General features: G+C 42.1%; 1 protein-coding gene across 2 annotated transcripts in view; it reads right to left on the minus strand.

Moving 5' to 3' along the window:
* Positions 1 to 359: 359 nt before the first annotated feature.
* KATNA1 (katanin catalytic subunit A1) overlaps positions 360 to 15,811 on the minus strand; it is a 63,872-nt gene continuing 48,420 nt past the window's right edge. For both annotated transcript variants that reach the window (XM_073671404.1, XM_073671403.1), the window contains exons 4-11: positions 15,554 to 15,737; positions 11,642 to 11,763; positions 11,084 to 11,189; positions 7,886 to 8,044; positions 4,275 to 4,401; positions 2,814 to 2,948; positions 1,396 to 1,522; positions 360 to 723 (exon numbers count right to left, since the gene is read on the minus strand). In XM_073671404.1, the coding sequence (XP_073527505.1) occupies positions 525 to 723; positions 1,396 to 1,522; positions 2,814 to 2,948; positions 4,275 to 4,401; positions 7,886 to 8,044; positions 11,084 to 11,189; positions 11,642 to 11,763; positions 15,554 to 15,737 (1,159 nt within the window). In that variant the 3' untranslated portion in view covers positions 360 to 524. The remainder of the gene's footprint in view (positions 724 to 1,395; positions 1,523 to 2,813; positions 2,949 to 4,274; positions 4,402 to 7,885; positions 8,045 to 11,083; positions 11,190 to 11,641; positions 11,764 to 15,553; positions 15,738 to 15,811) is intronic.

Here is a 15,811-nt window from a genome sequence, read left to right on the forward strand (position 1 = left end):
CCTGGGAATGCTTATTTAAGAACCATCTTGAATGTTAGAAAAAATGTAAACATATCTGTTTGGGCCAGGTAGGATGTAGAAATTTTTTAATTTGATGACTTGAATGCTCACAAAATTTCCAGGACCAAACCTTGATTGATAAATAAAAAAGTGGGGGGTTACCAGTATCACTCAGTAGTGTAGCCTCAGGACTTGGCCTTTAATTTCAAGCATAGAAGATTTTACATTTTCAAGATTCTAAAGTTTTGTAAGCCCTCCTTTCATGTGTGTCACCTCTAAAAATCTGGTGTTGAGAAATAAAACAAGAAATATCTAGGCTGGTTAACGCCCTCTGATTACTATTACTATAAAATAGTAAATAGAATCAAAAAGTTGTTTTTTTTATTATTTTAAGAATGATAGCAGTTTACAAATAATTAAAAAATACAGCAGCCAGTGCCAACTCAACAAAGATATAAACTACAGAAATAAAAGTTAAGACCTCAGGCAGATTGATATCTTTTACATCTAGTTTTTAAGGCATGCTAACAAGACCCAAACTCCTCTATCCACTTCTCATATTTTTCAATATCCAAGGCAGACACGGATTTGGACACTTTCTTCAATGCCATCTCAAAGTCTTCCATTGTTGTAGGCATGTGCATATCATCTCTGGAAAGATTGCGAATTTCTTCTGGCGTTAAGCCTTCAATGCGTCTTCTCATTGCCATCAAAGAAGCGTCTCTGTAGAGATATGTGCATTTATAGGTCAAGATGTATTAAAGGATTATAATACCAGGTTTTTGCCATCTAATATGAGATCAGTATAAAGTAGGGATTCCAGAGATATGGTACTTACTGGACTGTTTGCTGTAGTTTTGATAAAATCAATGTTTTATCAACAGGAGATAATCACAAGAGGACTAGTAAAACCTGCTGCCGGGTAGTCAAACATATTCATGAGCTCTGTATAATTCTGCCTCCACCACTGATTGGCAGGTTTCTGCCTATGCACAGTGTACACAGAAAGCTGTCAGAGACGTGGGTGGGGTTATACAGAGCTCAGTATTCAGAGAACTGGTAGATCTGCAGCAGAGAAAACAGTGATTTTATTAAAACTACAGCAAGCAGCCCAGGGAAGTGATACGTCACTGGAATCAGGGTCTCTACAGCATGGTGCACTCAGATTACATAGTAAAAACCTGGTGACAGATTCTATTCTTTACCATAATAAATGCAATACTACAGAGGCTCAGTAAGTCACCAGGCAAGTCAGCAGTGGATTTCTCCACTAACGAATAAACGGTTGATTCTAATATTTGCATACTTTGTTTTAAATATTCTGAGTATAAGTCTGCAATTAACATATCCACAGTCTAGTTATTATTAATTACATATTCGTTTTGTAAGACATACCTGCATACATTGGTAATATCTGCACCAGAATAACCATCCATGTTTTCTGCTATGTTGTCAATGTCAACATCATCTGCCAACTCCAACTCTTTAAGGTTTATTCTTAAGAGCTCTCCTCTGCCCTTAGCTGGAGAAGACATAGCAAAAATTAGAGACACACCCACTAAGGGTGCTTTCACATTGCGATCTGTGTCCCCGTTGGGGCATAAGTCCTAAAATTCCCCACAAAACGGGGTCCGTACGTATGCTGTGACGGGGGCCATTCAGACGTAGGCTGCTGTGTCTGAGTGTCCGCCTCCTATGGGCGTACACTTTCGAAAAAAGTGAACGGCAGAGTGCATGTTCGTTCTGCCGTCACCATTGCGGGCTATGGCCCCCGTCACAGCATACGTCAGGACCCTGTTTTGCGGGGAATTTTAGGATGTATGCCCTAACGGGGACACAGAACGCTGTGTGAAAGCACCCAAAGGCATAATCATAGATAGATGTATATAGAGTTCTCCATTCAGGCAAAAGAAGGAAAAAAAAAAAAGTGTATTTTTTTTTCTTTTTTCCCCATCTTCTTTTGCCTGAATGGGGAACACAGACACAGACACTTGTTTTTTAGTCCCAGGAGAGAACCTTATAAAATAACCTATATTTGTTACATTTTGTAATATACTAGCATGAATCCATAACGCCTATATAAGCCTCAGGCTGCCAGTATATACCGTATTTTTCGGACCATAAGACGCACTTTATTCCTCCAAAATTTTGGAGGAAAGTGTGTGTGTGGGGGGGGTGTCTTATAGTCTGGATAGCGGGCAATCCCTGCATGTGTCACAGCTGTCTAACAGCCGCTATACATGCGACTTGAACATAGTTGTCGAGCACGCCGAAAATAATCGGTCAGCACCCGAGCGTGCTTGGTGAAAAGGTTAATCGAGAACGCTCGCTCATCACTAATAACTGTTCATCACCACAACTTTAACGCCACATCCTTATGTTCAGTATTTGGTCAGTATTTTACCTCAGTATTTATAAGCCAAAACCAGGTGAGGAACGATCAGAGGATAAGTATAATAGAAACACGTCACCACTTCTGTATTTATCACCCACTCCTGGTTATAGCTTACACATACTGATGTAAAATACTGACCAAATACTGAACGTGTGTAGGTGGCCTAATTCTGAATTTCACAGACAAGTAACAACCTCTCCCTTTGTTACTATTGCAATGAACATTAAAAAGGAACCTATCTTTGCGCTGACGTTGAAAAGCAGAGAAGCGTAGTAAAAAAAATCACTACAGTGTACATATGGATTATATCATTAATAGTATAGCTTCTACAAACATGGCAATAAGAAACAGCAGCACATTCATAGAAAAAATAAATTCAGTCCAATATTTTAGAGGAAAGTAAGAACTGTCCACCTACCAGATGGCAAAGGAATATAAATTCGCTTTTCCAAACGCCTCCTTAAAGCTTCATCAATATCCCATGGAAAATTGGTGGCAGCAAGGACCATTACCATTTTAGATGGATCTTCATTTTCAGAAGCACCACCAACACCTAAAAAAGGAAGGTGGGTTACTGTGATATTTATTGGACAGCTTATCTTACAACTGATTTTTGTGTGCGCACAAAATATCCTTTTGTGTACCTTCCACAGTTCAGGCTTTGAAATGCTTACATTTCCACAACAACCCCTTTACAGTGATTCAATCAGAGTGAATAACATTTCTTCATTTGGTTTGTTAACATTTTTTTCCTATTTCTTTAAAAGTCCGTGCACTTTGCATAAAACTAAATATGTCAGTGCTGGAATTAGAAGTTATAAAAGGTGTTGATGGATTTAAATGTCAAAACTGTTGTTGCATTTCCAACAAATTAGTATTTTCATTCATATGCAAATTAGGCGTTAAGTGCTCGGGATTTGACAGCACACTCCTGGAGCCTCTTCTCCAGGTTGCTTCCCCACTCAGCGCCATCTTCTTTAGCTTGACTGATAGCTCACTGTGTGTACGATGCCAGGCGCTTGGCAAGGAAATGAGACAGTGAGCTAAAGAAGATGATGCTGGGTGGGGAAGCTACCTCGAGAGGCAATAGCTTGCCCAGTGCTGTATCACACCAAAAGCACTTTAAACCTCATTTGCATATAAATGAAAATGGCAATTGCTAGGGAATTCAGCAACACATAGAGGATATAAAGGTTTCGATGGATTTACATTTCACAGACTTGCATGCCCATATATGCGGTTAGCAGCACTGGTGTTGATCTTACAGAAAGATTCCCTTTAAGAAAGTCCTAGTCGCCTAGATCCCTGGCACTGCTTCCGCCTGGGAGGATGGCAGCATTAAGTCAGAGATTGAATGAAGAGATGATTGAACAAGAGCACATAAGTCGAGTGTGAGATAGTATAGAGTGGGCTAAGGAGCTGTGTGATACAGTTGATGTTTGCATTAACCAATGGGCTGCCATGACAGTCGAGGCCCTACTGAAGACCCTGTCGCCATCATATTCAGATATTCAGCACATACTCTTCTCCCCATCCATAAACTCAGACAGGAGAATTTCCGTAATACATTGTTTGAATGTAGCATAGAGTTCTTGCAAAGCAGCAGTTGAAAGCAGCTTCTAAAGAGAATGAAATGGACACCGAAACTGCACCATAGAGATTGGGTAAGAAGAAAGCTATAAGATAATAAAGCACTGAACATAAATTGATAACTTTGCAAATGCTGGGTGATAAATAGAGAAAAAAATTGGCTACTCCAACAAGACTATTACATATACCGGATATCAAAATATAGTTTTTTTTTTATATTGATGAATTTAACGAATGATAAAAATCAACTACCATAAGTTTACTAAATAAAGTAAACAGCAATAGTTACCATCCATCTGAACTAAAAGCTCTGCTTTTACTCTTCTACTGGCTTCGTGCTCTTCGGAGGTACCTCGTCTGCTGCATATTGAGTCAATTTCATCAATAAATATAGTTGTCGGGGCATAGAAACGTGCCTGAAGCAAAAAGTTTAATTGGTGTTCAGCAAAAAGGAACTGCAACTGCACCAAATGCCCACCTGTGTGAATTTCTTAACTCTTAACAGCCACCTTAAAATTTGTTTTAAAAAAAAAAAAAAAAGCTTAAAAGTGTAATATTAAACTTACCGTATTTTTCAGTCTATAAGACGAATGGGGGTGCGTCTTATAGTCCGAATGTTTATATATATATATATATATATATATATATATATATATGTATATATGTGTATATGTATATATGTGTGTGTGGGGTGGGGGGGGGGGAGCGGTAGCGGCGGAGGAGCGGGGCACAGGAGGCAGCAGCCTACACTGTCCCCGCTGCTAAAGAAAATGAATATTCACAATATTCAGGAACCGCGCTGCAGCTACGCCGTGTGCCGGCTATTAAGGAGCATGAAGTCACTGCTCCCCGTGCACACAGTCCCGGCGTGGGGAGCAGTGACTTCCGGCAGATGATCTCTCCTTGTGAGCGGTGCATGGTAGTGACGCGGCTCACATGGCGAGATCAGTGTGTGCAGACAGGACGCAGAGCTGGAGGAGAGAAGAAAGGCGAGTGTTTATTTATTTATTTTTTTTATGTGCAGCGTGACGGGGGCGAGGGCTGCCATGCGCACCAGGACGGGGGCGAGGGCTGCCATGCGCACCACGACGGGGGCGAGGGCTGCCATGCGCACCACGACGGGGGCGAGGGCTGCCATGCGCACCACGACGGGGGCGAGGGCTGCCATGCGCACCACGACGGGGGCGAGGGCTGCCATGCGCACCACGACGGGGGCGAGGGCTGCCATGCGCACCACGACGGGGGCGAGGGCTGCCATGCGCACCACGACGGGGGCGAGGGCTGCCATGCGCACCACGACGGGGGCGAGGGCTGCCATGCGCACCACGACGGGGGCGAGGGCTGCCATGCGCACCACGACGGGGGCGAGGGCTGCCATGCGCACCAGGACTGGGGCGAGGGCTGCCATGCGCACCAGGACGGGGGCGAGGGCTGCCATGCGCACCACGACGGGGGCGAGGGCTGCCATGCGCACCACGACGGGGGCGAGGGCTGCCATGCGCACCACGACGGGGGCGAGGGCTGCCATGCGCACCACGACGGGGGCGAGGGCTGCCATGCGCACCACGACGGGGGCGAGGGCTGCCATGCGCACCAGGACTGGGGCGAGGGCTGCCATGCGCACCAGGACGGGGGCGAGGGCTGCCATGCGCACCACGACGGGGGCGAGGGCTGCCATGCGCACCACGACGGGGGCGAGGGCTGCCATGCGCACCAGGACGGGGGCGAGGGCTGCCATGCGCACCAGGACGGGGGCGAGGGGTGCCATGCGCACCAAGACAGGGACGAGGGGTGCCATGCGCACCAAGACAGGGACGAGGGGTGCCATGCGCACCAAGACAGGGACGAGGGGTGCCATGCGCACCAAGACAGGGACGAGGGGTGCCATGCACACCAAGACAGGGACGAGGGGTGCCATGCACACCAAGACAGGGACGAGGGGTGCCATGCACACCAAGACAGGGACGAGGGGTGCCATGCACACCAAGACAGGGACGAGGGGTGCCATGCACACCAAGACAGGGACAAGGGGTGCCATGTATACCAGGATAGGGATGAGGGGTGCCATGCATACGAGGATGGAGGGGTACCAAGCATACCAGGATGGGGATGGGGGCCACGTATAATAGAAAGGAGGGGGGCATATATACCAGGATGGGGGATATTGTCAGAATTGGGGGACATTACCCCTATACCAGTGTCAGCAGACAGTGCATCGAGAACACATTTTTTGCTTATTTTTTTATTTTCCTCCTCTAAAACCTAGGTGCGTCTTATAGTCCAAAAAATACGGTACTTCCTATATACAGTGGTGTGAAAAAGTGTTTTCCCCATTCCGGATTTCTTATTCTTTTGCATGTTTGTCACACTTAAATGTTTCAGATGACATAAATGTAAACATTAGACAAAGATAACACAATAAACCCAAAATGTTCTTTATTATTAAGGGAAAAAGAAATCCAAACCTATAGAGAGCTGTGTGAAAAAGTGATTGCCTCCCGACCCCCTTGAAACACAAATTAACTGTGGTTTATTACATCTTTGTGAAGCAGAGTTCAATTTCCCTAGCCACACACAGGCCTGATTACTGCCACATCTGTTCTCAATCAAGAAATCACTTCAATAGGACCTACCTTACAAAGTGAAGTAGACCAAAACATCCTCAAAACCTAGACATCATGCTGCGATCCAAAGAAATTCAGGAACAAATGAGAAACAAAGTAATTGAGATCTATCAGTCTAGAAAAGGTTATAAAGCCATTTCTAAAGGTTTGAGATTCCAGAGAACCACAATGAGAGCCATTATCCACAAATGGCGAAACATGGAACAGTGGTGAAGATTCCCAGGAGTGGCCGGCCGACCAAAATTACCCCAAGAGCGCAGCAACGACTCATCCAAGAGGTCACAAAAGACCCCACAACAACATGCAAAGGACTGCAGGCCTCACTTGCCTCAGGTAATGTCAGCGTTCATGACTCCACCATAAGAGAGAGACTGGGCAAAAATGGCAGAGTTCCAAGACGAAAAGCACTGCTGAGCAAAATGAACAAAGACTCGTCTCAGTTTTGCCAGAAAACATGTTGATGATCGCCAAGACTTGAGAGAATACTCTGTGAACTTACAAGACAAAAGTTGAACTTTTTGGAAGGTGTATGTCCCATTACATCTGGCATAGAAGTAACAAAGCATTTCAGAAAAGGAACAGCATACCAACAATAAAATATGGTGGTGGTAGTGTGATGCTCAGAGACTGTTCGCAGCTTCAGGACCTGGGAGACTTGCTGTGGTAAATGGAACCATGAATTCTGCTGTCTACCAAAAAATCCTTAAGGAGAATGTCTGGCCATCTGTTCGTGACCTCAAGCTAAAAAGAGCACTTGGGTTATGCAGCAGGACAATAATCCAAAACACACCAGCAAGTCGACCTCTGAATGGCTTAAGAAAAACAAAATTAAGATTTTGGAGTTAATCCGATTGAGATGCTGTGGCATGACCTTAAAAAGGCGGTTCATGCTCGGAAACCCTCCAATATGGCTGAATTACAACAATTTTGCAAAGCGGAGTTGGCCAAAATTCCTCCAGAGCGTTGTAAAAAGACTTATTGCTAATTATCGCAAATGCTTGATTGCAGTTGTTGCTGCTAAGGGTGGTCCAATCAGTTTTTAGGTTTAGGGGGCAATCACTTTTTCACACAGGGCCGTGTAGGTTTGGATTTCTATTTCCCTTAATAATAAAGACCATCATTTAAAAACTGCATTTTTTGTTCACGTGTTATCTTTGTCTAATATTTAAATTTGTTTTGTGATCTGAAACATTTAAGTGTGACAAACATGCAAAAGAATAAGAAATCATTTTAAATGAACATAATTTTGTTGATATAAGAATGCATTAAGGGTTACCATTTCAAACAAAAGACGGACAAGCTTCTCTGATTCTCCTCTGTATTTGGATGTAAGTGTAGAGGATGAAACATTGAAAAATGTAGTCTTGCATTCTGTTGCAACAGCTTTGGCTAAGAGAGTCTTCCCTGTTCCCGGTGGTCCAACCATTAAAACACCCTTTAGAGAAGAAAAGAAATGTTACATGTGCACATATTTAATAAAATGTAACCACTAGAACTATAGAAATAAAGCGCTACATGTGAAGACATTTTACTACAGACTTTTAAAGGGTTATTCCCATCTTAGCCAGGGCTTCTGCTGGGTGATGCTTGATGTGATATATGCTTTCTATAACTCCTATTCACTGCTATGAAAGTTAAAGGTAATCTGTCAGTAGGCTCAACCCTCCTAAGCAGTCTATAAGGGCATGTAGATCATAGAAATCTGAATAAAATTATACCTTGATATCTGATGTCTTATTCCAGAGTAATCCACATTTTTTCTTATATGTAAATGAGCTGTTCAGGACTATGGGTAGAACACTGATTTGCATGAGAATCTGACTCTAGAGCTGACATGTAATGACTGTCACTTTGATCTCAATCTCACACATCGCTGCAGTGAGATCATAGCTAACACAGTACAGAACAAGTAAAGTTTGTCTCATTACACATATTTGCAGCAGCATTTGTCCTCTCATTTCTCCTTAGGCAGAGCTGTGCCTAATAACTAATGCAGTACAGCAGAGTTGAACCTAGTGTCACTGCAAACACATTTGCAGTGCTGTCAGCTCTGCTGTACTGCCTCTTTCCCACACACTGGCTGTCTGAGAAATGAAAGCTGAAGCACCGTGAGAGGACACCTGCAGTGCACTACCAAGATACATAACTTTTATTATTATTTCTGTCAATATAGCCGTTTGAGGACTTTTTTTTCGCAGGATGAGTTGTACTTTGGAATGACACCATTCATTTTAACACAATATGTACAGGAAAACAGGAAGAAAATTCCAAGTGCGATGAAGTTGTGAAAAACGCAATTCTGACATTGTTTTTCGGGAATTTTTTACGGTGTACTTTGTATGGTAGAAATGACCTTGTAATATGACTCTCCTCATCAGTACAATTATGGAGATTTTATCTGTACCATCAAAAACTATACTGGTCACTATGGATGTTGAATATCATGAATATCCAACATGATCAAGGTATTCATGTTGTCACTTATTTTTTGAATCTTCACACCACCAGAGACAGGAAGCATGACTCCTTTGTTTTAGACCTTTTGCAACTTGTTATAGAAAAAAAGCTCCTTTAAATTTTACCGTGTCTTCTATAGGCAGGCGTCCGGAACAGCAATAGGGGCAAGATGTGCCCCGTGCTATGCCAACATTTTTATGGGTTGGTGGGAAGAGACACATGTGCGTAAATTATCAGCATTTCAAACACGTGTTGCGTTGGTATTGCTATATAGACGACATTGTTATGGACAGGCAGAGAGGATGAATTTTATCACTTTAATGTCCAGTTAAATCAAAATCCTTGGACTATCAAGCTAACTGCTTCATTGTCATCTCTCATTGTAGATTTCTTAGATCTGAGGATCTCGATTGAATGCACTCATCTAGAAACTACCCTGTTTCACAAGAGCACAGCTACCAATAGCCTTTTGCATTATTCAAGTTTCCATCTGGCACACCTGCGTAATGGTATACCTAAGGGACAATTTCTGTATCTCAATAGAAACTGCAGTTCGATGGATCAATTCCGTGCCCAGTCGCAAGACATTACCAATAGATTCTTGGCTAGGGGGTACCAGAGCAAGGTAATTTCGCAGGTATATGAGAATTCTCATCAAAGGAATCGACAGGAGATACTTAGCACGTGTTGTCTGCCTTGTTTGCAGTCTATCAATTTGATTACTTCCTTCAATAATCAATGGAAGGAAGTATATCGCATCCTGGAGAGAAACTGGGGCATTTTGCTGAGTGAATCAAGATTATCCACATAGCCATTTCAGGTGTTCTACTCATAGGCTCAATACGTGAAGAAGGCTTTTCAGCTCTTATCCCTGTGGCCGATTCACAGTTTGCCCTCCAACTGGTAATTATTTTTCTATACTGAATTCCCTTCAGTTGTGCTGTATTGTGCACAACTTCATAATAGGGCATTATATTTGAGTACTTGCTCATTGCTATTTGTGCACTTTAGCATGTTGATAATTCATCATGGATTATTTCTTCTTCCTCATATGCACATTGATACTTTAATACTGTATATACTTGTGATTTTGTGTCATTTTGTGTAATCATGGTACTTTTGAGGTAATTATTGTAATATTGTGAGGGCATCTCATGAAATCATGGTATGGTATATGATTGAAACAATTATTGCAATTCTGTGAGGCTACCTCTATTTCTGTGCCATATACTGGATTGGGGGATCACAGCTTTATTATAAGCTGTATGACTTGTCTTCATAGCCTTTGGGCTTTTTTAAACGTTTTTATATCAATAAAATTTGTGATTTTTTTAGAAGATCCCTGTGTGTTGCATATTCTTTTCCTTGTGTTCTTATCTGGTTTGTAATGTATGCAATAGGTTGATCTATCTATCCATCCATCTATGGTTGTGCCTGCTTTTTTCTATTTTCAGATGCCAGACTATCATAGCAACCTATCAGCACCCCGCGATCAGTTCACAGGAGTGGCGATGGGCACTTAGAATGACGCAGGACCCCTGCCGGCGTGTTGTTATTGCTGCTGTCAGGGTTTGACAGCGGCATTTAACAGGTTGGGGTAAGCTCACCTCATGAGTCCGCTCCACACACCTTCTACAGACTTGCACTATACATGTACGGTGGATGTCGGTAAGGGGTTAAAGAGTAATCGTTCAGTTAACCTATTTCCTAATACATTAATAGTAAAAGTGACAATATGAAACTATCCATTATATCTTAAAAATGTTCTCCTCCTGGAATGATCATCCCTTCTCAATTCATAGGTAAAATCTGTTTTCAGCAAATGCAGATTTTCAGATGAAGGCGCGATAACATGATAGTTGCTGCTCATAAAGGTCTATGGTGAGGGGAACAGGAGAAGCTAGATACAGACAGAGAATGCTGCAAGTTGACTTGAAATAACAATTACACTGTACAGTATATCTATGAAATAATGCATAATAAAATGCATTCTGAATGAGTTCTATTTAATCTTTACCTTCCATGGCCGCCTTATTCCCTTAAAAAATTCTGGCATCCACATTGGTAGAACTACAGCTTCTTTCAACAATTTTTTGGCTTCTTCCAAGTCTGCAATGTCATCCCTGTGTATGAAATATCAGTGTTCAATACTGATAAACATGTATGCAACTTTTCAAAGTTAGGTTAACCACTGCAGCACAGTGTGGTCAAGTACAAGGAGCATGTAACATTTTCACCCTAGCTCTCACTTGACATCTACAGAGCAATTAAACCTACCTATGCATATTATAAGAAAGTTGCAGAAAATGGACGTTTTCAGCCATATCCAATGTTTGTTATGTGAAATGTAATAATAGTTATCTAATACAACATTTGGAAAATAGTAAACTACATTTTACTTTTTTTTTTCTTCATCTGATAGTCAGATGAAAAATCTTTCTAGAAGAATTTTTCCACTGTCAAAAAGTGTTGTATAAAAATAAAAAAAAACAATCTTTATAGAGATGTTTCATCCTTCACTCAGAACGACTAACCAGTAACCTTGTCTGATGTGCATGGCCATCTTTACACTCACCATCGAACATTGGGGTTCTGTGAAATGATATCTCTTTCCAAAGCTTCTACCAGATCCTTATCATATCCAGTTCCATCAAATTTCTTGGGCTCTGGCTCCGACTCATCAGCAGATGACTTATTCTACAAACAGATTAATATTGGTAAAAAGTAAATGATAAGGTTTTAAAGGGCTTGTTCTGGGTTGAAGAGTCAGCAATCACTCCATGTGACTGCAGTCTGCTAAATCCTAGTAGCGTGTAATGTGCACACTCGCACGATTCCCTTGTATTTGCAATCGGCCAGTCACCTGATCATACGTATGCAAATTGCACACATGCTGGCATGTGCCAACTAGATTGTCAGCCACTTCTCAACAGATTCGGAAGGTACATGGAGAGAATGTAGACTTTTCTGTACAGTCTGGAAAATCCCTTTAAGCACATTTTGCTACATATAATTTTGCAGAGCTTTTCTACTTTGTTAAATTATGACACTTGAATATAAATTAAATGGGTTGTCCACTACTTTTATAAGCTTTCTCAATGACTCCAGAATGAACAACTCCTTTAAACCCTTCCCAACTTCTGCCGTACATGTACGGCACAGTGCAAAATGCTTTGCCGCAAACCAGTGTAAAAGTACAGCGCAACAATCGTGCCGGCTCACTAGCAGAGTTGGCGAAATAGTCAGTGTGTGTCAGCTATATGTCATAGCTGACACCCTGCAGTAACGGCTTTGATCGGTGCTAGTGCCGATCGTGGGCGTTTAATCCCCCTTAAGCCGCTGTCAATAGCGACAGCAGCATCGATCTGCCTATGGAAGGAGGGAGCTCCCTGTTGACTCTGATCGGCACAACGTGATTGTGTCATGCCAACTATCTCCATGGTGAGGCCAGGCAGAATAATGGTGGCGGGGGTCACCCAAGGACAGTAGTCTGTAAGGTCCTTCAAAGAGCAGAACTTGACATGCCCCCAGCTTGTGTGTGTTTGACAGATCTAATGCTCTGCAATGTAAAAGTACTGACCCGAATAATAAAGATCACTTTTACTGCATGGTGAATAGCGGGAAGAAAATAAAAATAAAAACCATTAATGTTCACTCACCCAAAAATCTAAAAAAAAAAAAGTAATCAAAAATGTTACATAGTTCAAAATGGTACAAATAAAAATGTCAACTCATCCTGCAGAAAACAAGCCCCCACAGAGCTTGTTCAGTGGAAAAATAAAAAGTTATAGCTCACAGAATATGGCGATCCAATAACAAATACTTTTATTTGTAAATCAATGTTTTAGCATGCAAAAACAGCAAACTCTAACAATACGGAATAGCCCTGGTGTCACTGTAGTTGTACTAATCCGAAGAATAAAGTCATCCAATCACGTTTACTGCATGGTGAACATCGTAAAATGGCATAAAAAAAATTAAAGACAATTCCCGAACTGTTTTTTTATTTAGGCTGTTTCTCAAAAATTGGAATAAAAAGCAAATAAAAAAATGTTAGGTACCCTCAAATGGCACCAATGAAAACTCCATCTCATCCCATGAAAAAAAAATCCCCTACTCAGATCTGTCAACAGAAAAATAGAGATTGTCCATATTGTTAGTAGTTCAGAGGTGTTGGAAAAGCAACATGGCTCCCATGAAACCAATTCAGTAAAATCCACGATTGGAAAGCCTAATGGACCCTCTTCACTGACCCCGCACTGTGCTCAAACCACACTTATCACCATGTATGGTACTGCTGCAGACAGGAAACCACACTTAAAGGGGTTCTCTGGATCTAATCATTATCTATCCAGTGGACAGTCCTTCAATATGAGATTGCTTCTCTACTTTTTGTACTCTACTAAAAGAAGCATATTTTAAATCATCTAGGTCAGGGGTCTCAAACACGCGGCCAGAGGGCTCCTGAGACAATCGAGACTAGGGAGACAGGGGCGGCCGATGTCAGCGTTTCTCTTAAACTGAATGTGCGTGCTCGGATGCACATTCAATTGACATGTACTGCGACGCAAAGACCAGCTGTCTGCACCGCAATACCAATACTAGCCGCCAGCTGATGTGGACATCTCAGCGTGGCCGCACATGACGTCATTGTTAAACTCCCCGGCTGTGGAGGAGGAAGAGGATGCTGGTCGCCGAGTGAGCAAGGTCATGTGAGAAGAATTTTCTTTTGTGTGTGTAAAGAGCCAAGAATGGGTGACATTGTTATAAGATGATGACATTACTACAAGGTGGGGACCAGGATGGGGACATTACTACAAGGGGACCATCATTACAGGATGATGGAGAATATTATTACAGGATGGGGACCAGAATGACAAGATTGTGACCATTTCTACAGGATAGGGGACATTATTACAGGATGGATAATATTATTGCAAAATGGGGACCAGGATGGGGGACTTTACAAGATGGGAACCATTACTACAGGATGAGGGACCATTATTACGGAAAAAATATTTGTCACTAAAAATGCTGTTTTATGTAAAAATTTAAGTAAAAGGGAAGACCTGTATCAGAACCCCTATGATAAACACCACTAAAAAGAATTTAAAAAATGCAAAATAAAACAAAACAAAAATACGTAATTTTTCAGTTTCACAACGCAATGTTATAAAAAAAATTGAATTCCTTGAGGGTTGCAGTTTCAAAAATTGAGCCATTTGTGGGGGGGTTTCTGCTCTTCTAGCAGTACAAGGGCTTTACAAATGCGGCGTGGTTATCGGAAAACATAGTCTGCTTTCCAAATCCGCAGCATGTCCATTAATTTTGCGGACACGCAGCGTAATTGCAGCCATTGACTTGCCTTGAAACGCTTGATATCCGCATCACTACATGTGCACACAAGGATATGAAGCGATTCAATGTGCGGATGGTACCCGGGTCTGGAGAAGAGGAGAGTCTCCTCAAGACCCAGGTACCATAGTACCTGTTAAAAAAAGAATAAAATAAAAAATAAAGATTATACTTACCTTCCGATGGCCCCCGGCCTCCTCAGCGATGCGTCCGGTGTGTTGGGCGGCTCGGGGTGGTGTGAGGACCTGACATGACGTAATTTAGTCATGTGACAGGTCACATGACTAAATGACGTCATGTCAGATCCTTTTACACAACCGCGTCACACCGGAGAGATCGGACGCATCGGAGAAGGAGACCGCAGGCCATCGGAAGGTAAGTATAATCTTTATTTTTTACCATTTTTATTCTTTTTTAACTATTACTTGGTCACACTATATAAATCCATGCCGGCTAAAATCGCTTGGAAAAGAGCTTGATAACCTGCATGCAGAAATGCTTGACAAACGCTTCTACCTGGCGGGAAAAACGCATGTAAAATCCGCATGCGTTTTTCCTGCCAGGGAGAAGCGGAAAAAATATGCAGCATTTCTGCATCGTGGGCACATAGCCTTAGTCCCACTCTGGAACTTGAATTTTTTGTTTTACTTTGATTGCTGGTTTCAAGCACTGCAATACACATGCAACTACTGTGTGCCAGTATTTCTCTTCAATACTGACACATACACTGCAGTGCATGAGGTCTGGCAGTTTCTCATTGACTATTAGTTCCTGCCATCAACAGGCTTTAAAACACCACCTACCATGACCTCATTGCATACTGATAAGTGTTAAAGAACCATATAGATGCAGCTGTCACAACTGACAGTGGTATCTAAGGAGTTTAACAGTGTCCCGATTGGTGCTAAAAACAAAATCAGAACTGATTTTGCAGGGTGTCAGCTGTCATTCTCACCCTTTAGGGGGCCATCCTCAGCACTGTAAAAAAGCAGCGCTGAGAAGTTAGACCCCTTAATGACTGCCATAAAAAAGGCAGTCGCTAAGAGGTTAAACTATCCAACAATCAGAAAATTATTTTTTCACTAGAAATAGGCTAATAAAGCACTTTAGCATGTTAACATTTAGTAACTACCTTTTCCTTCACTTTCTGCAGTGGATCTTTCTTCTCTCGTGCTCTGGCAGGTTTTACTTTCTGGTTATTGAAATTTCTTGAGGATGGTGGGGTTGGACCCTTTCCAGCCACACTTATGCGGTTGTTATATACTCGATTGTCACTGAATTGAGCAGACTGTCGTTTCCGGAGTCCGGGTGAAGGCCTTAAAATATAAATACAATTACCGGTAACTACAATATGATGCATTATATGTCCATACGGATATGAAGAAGCAAA

The sequence above is a fragment of the Phyllobates terribilis genome, unplaced genomic scaffold (assembly GCF_046119375.1).
Source record: "Phyllobates terribilis strain yellow unplaced genomic scaffold, ASM4611937v1 Scaffold_3__8_contigs__length_932513732, whole genome shotgun sequence".
Taxonomy (NCBI): domain Eukaryota; kingdom Metazoa; phylum Chordata; class Amphibia; order Anura; family Dendrobatidae; genus Phyllobates; species Phyllobates terribilis.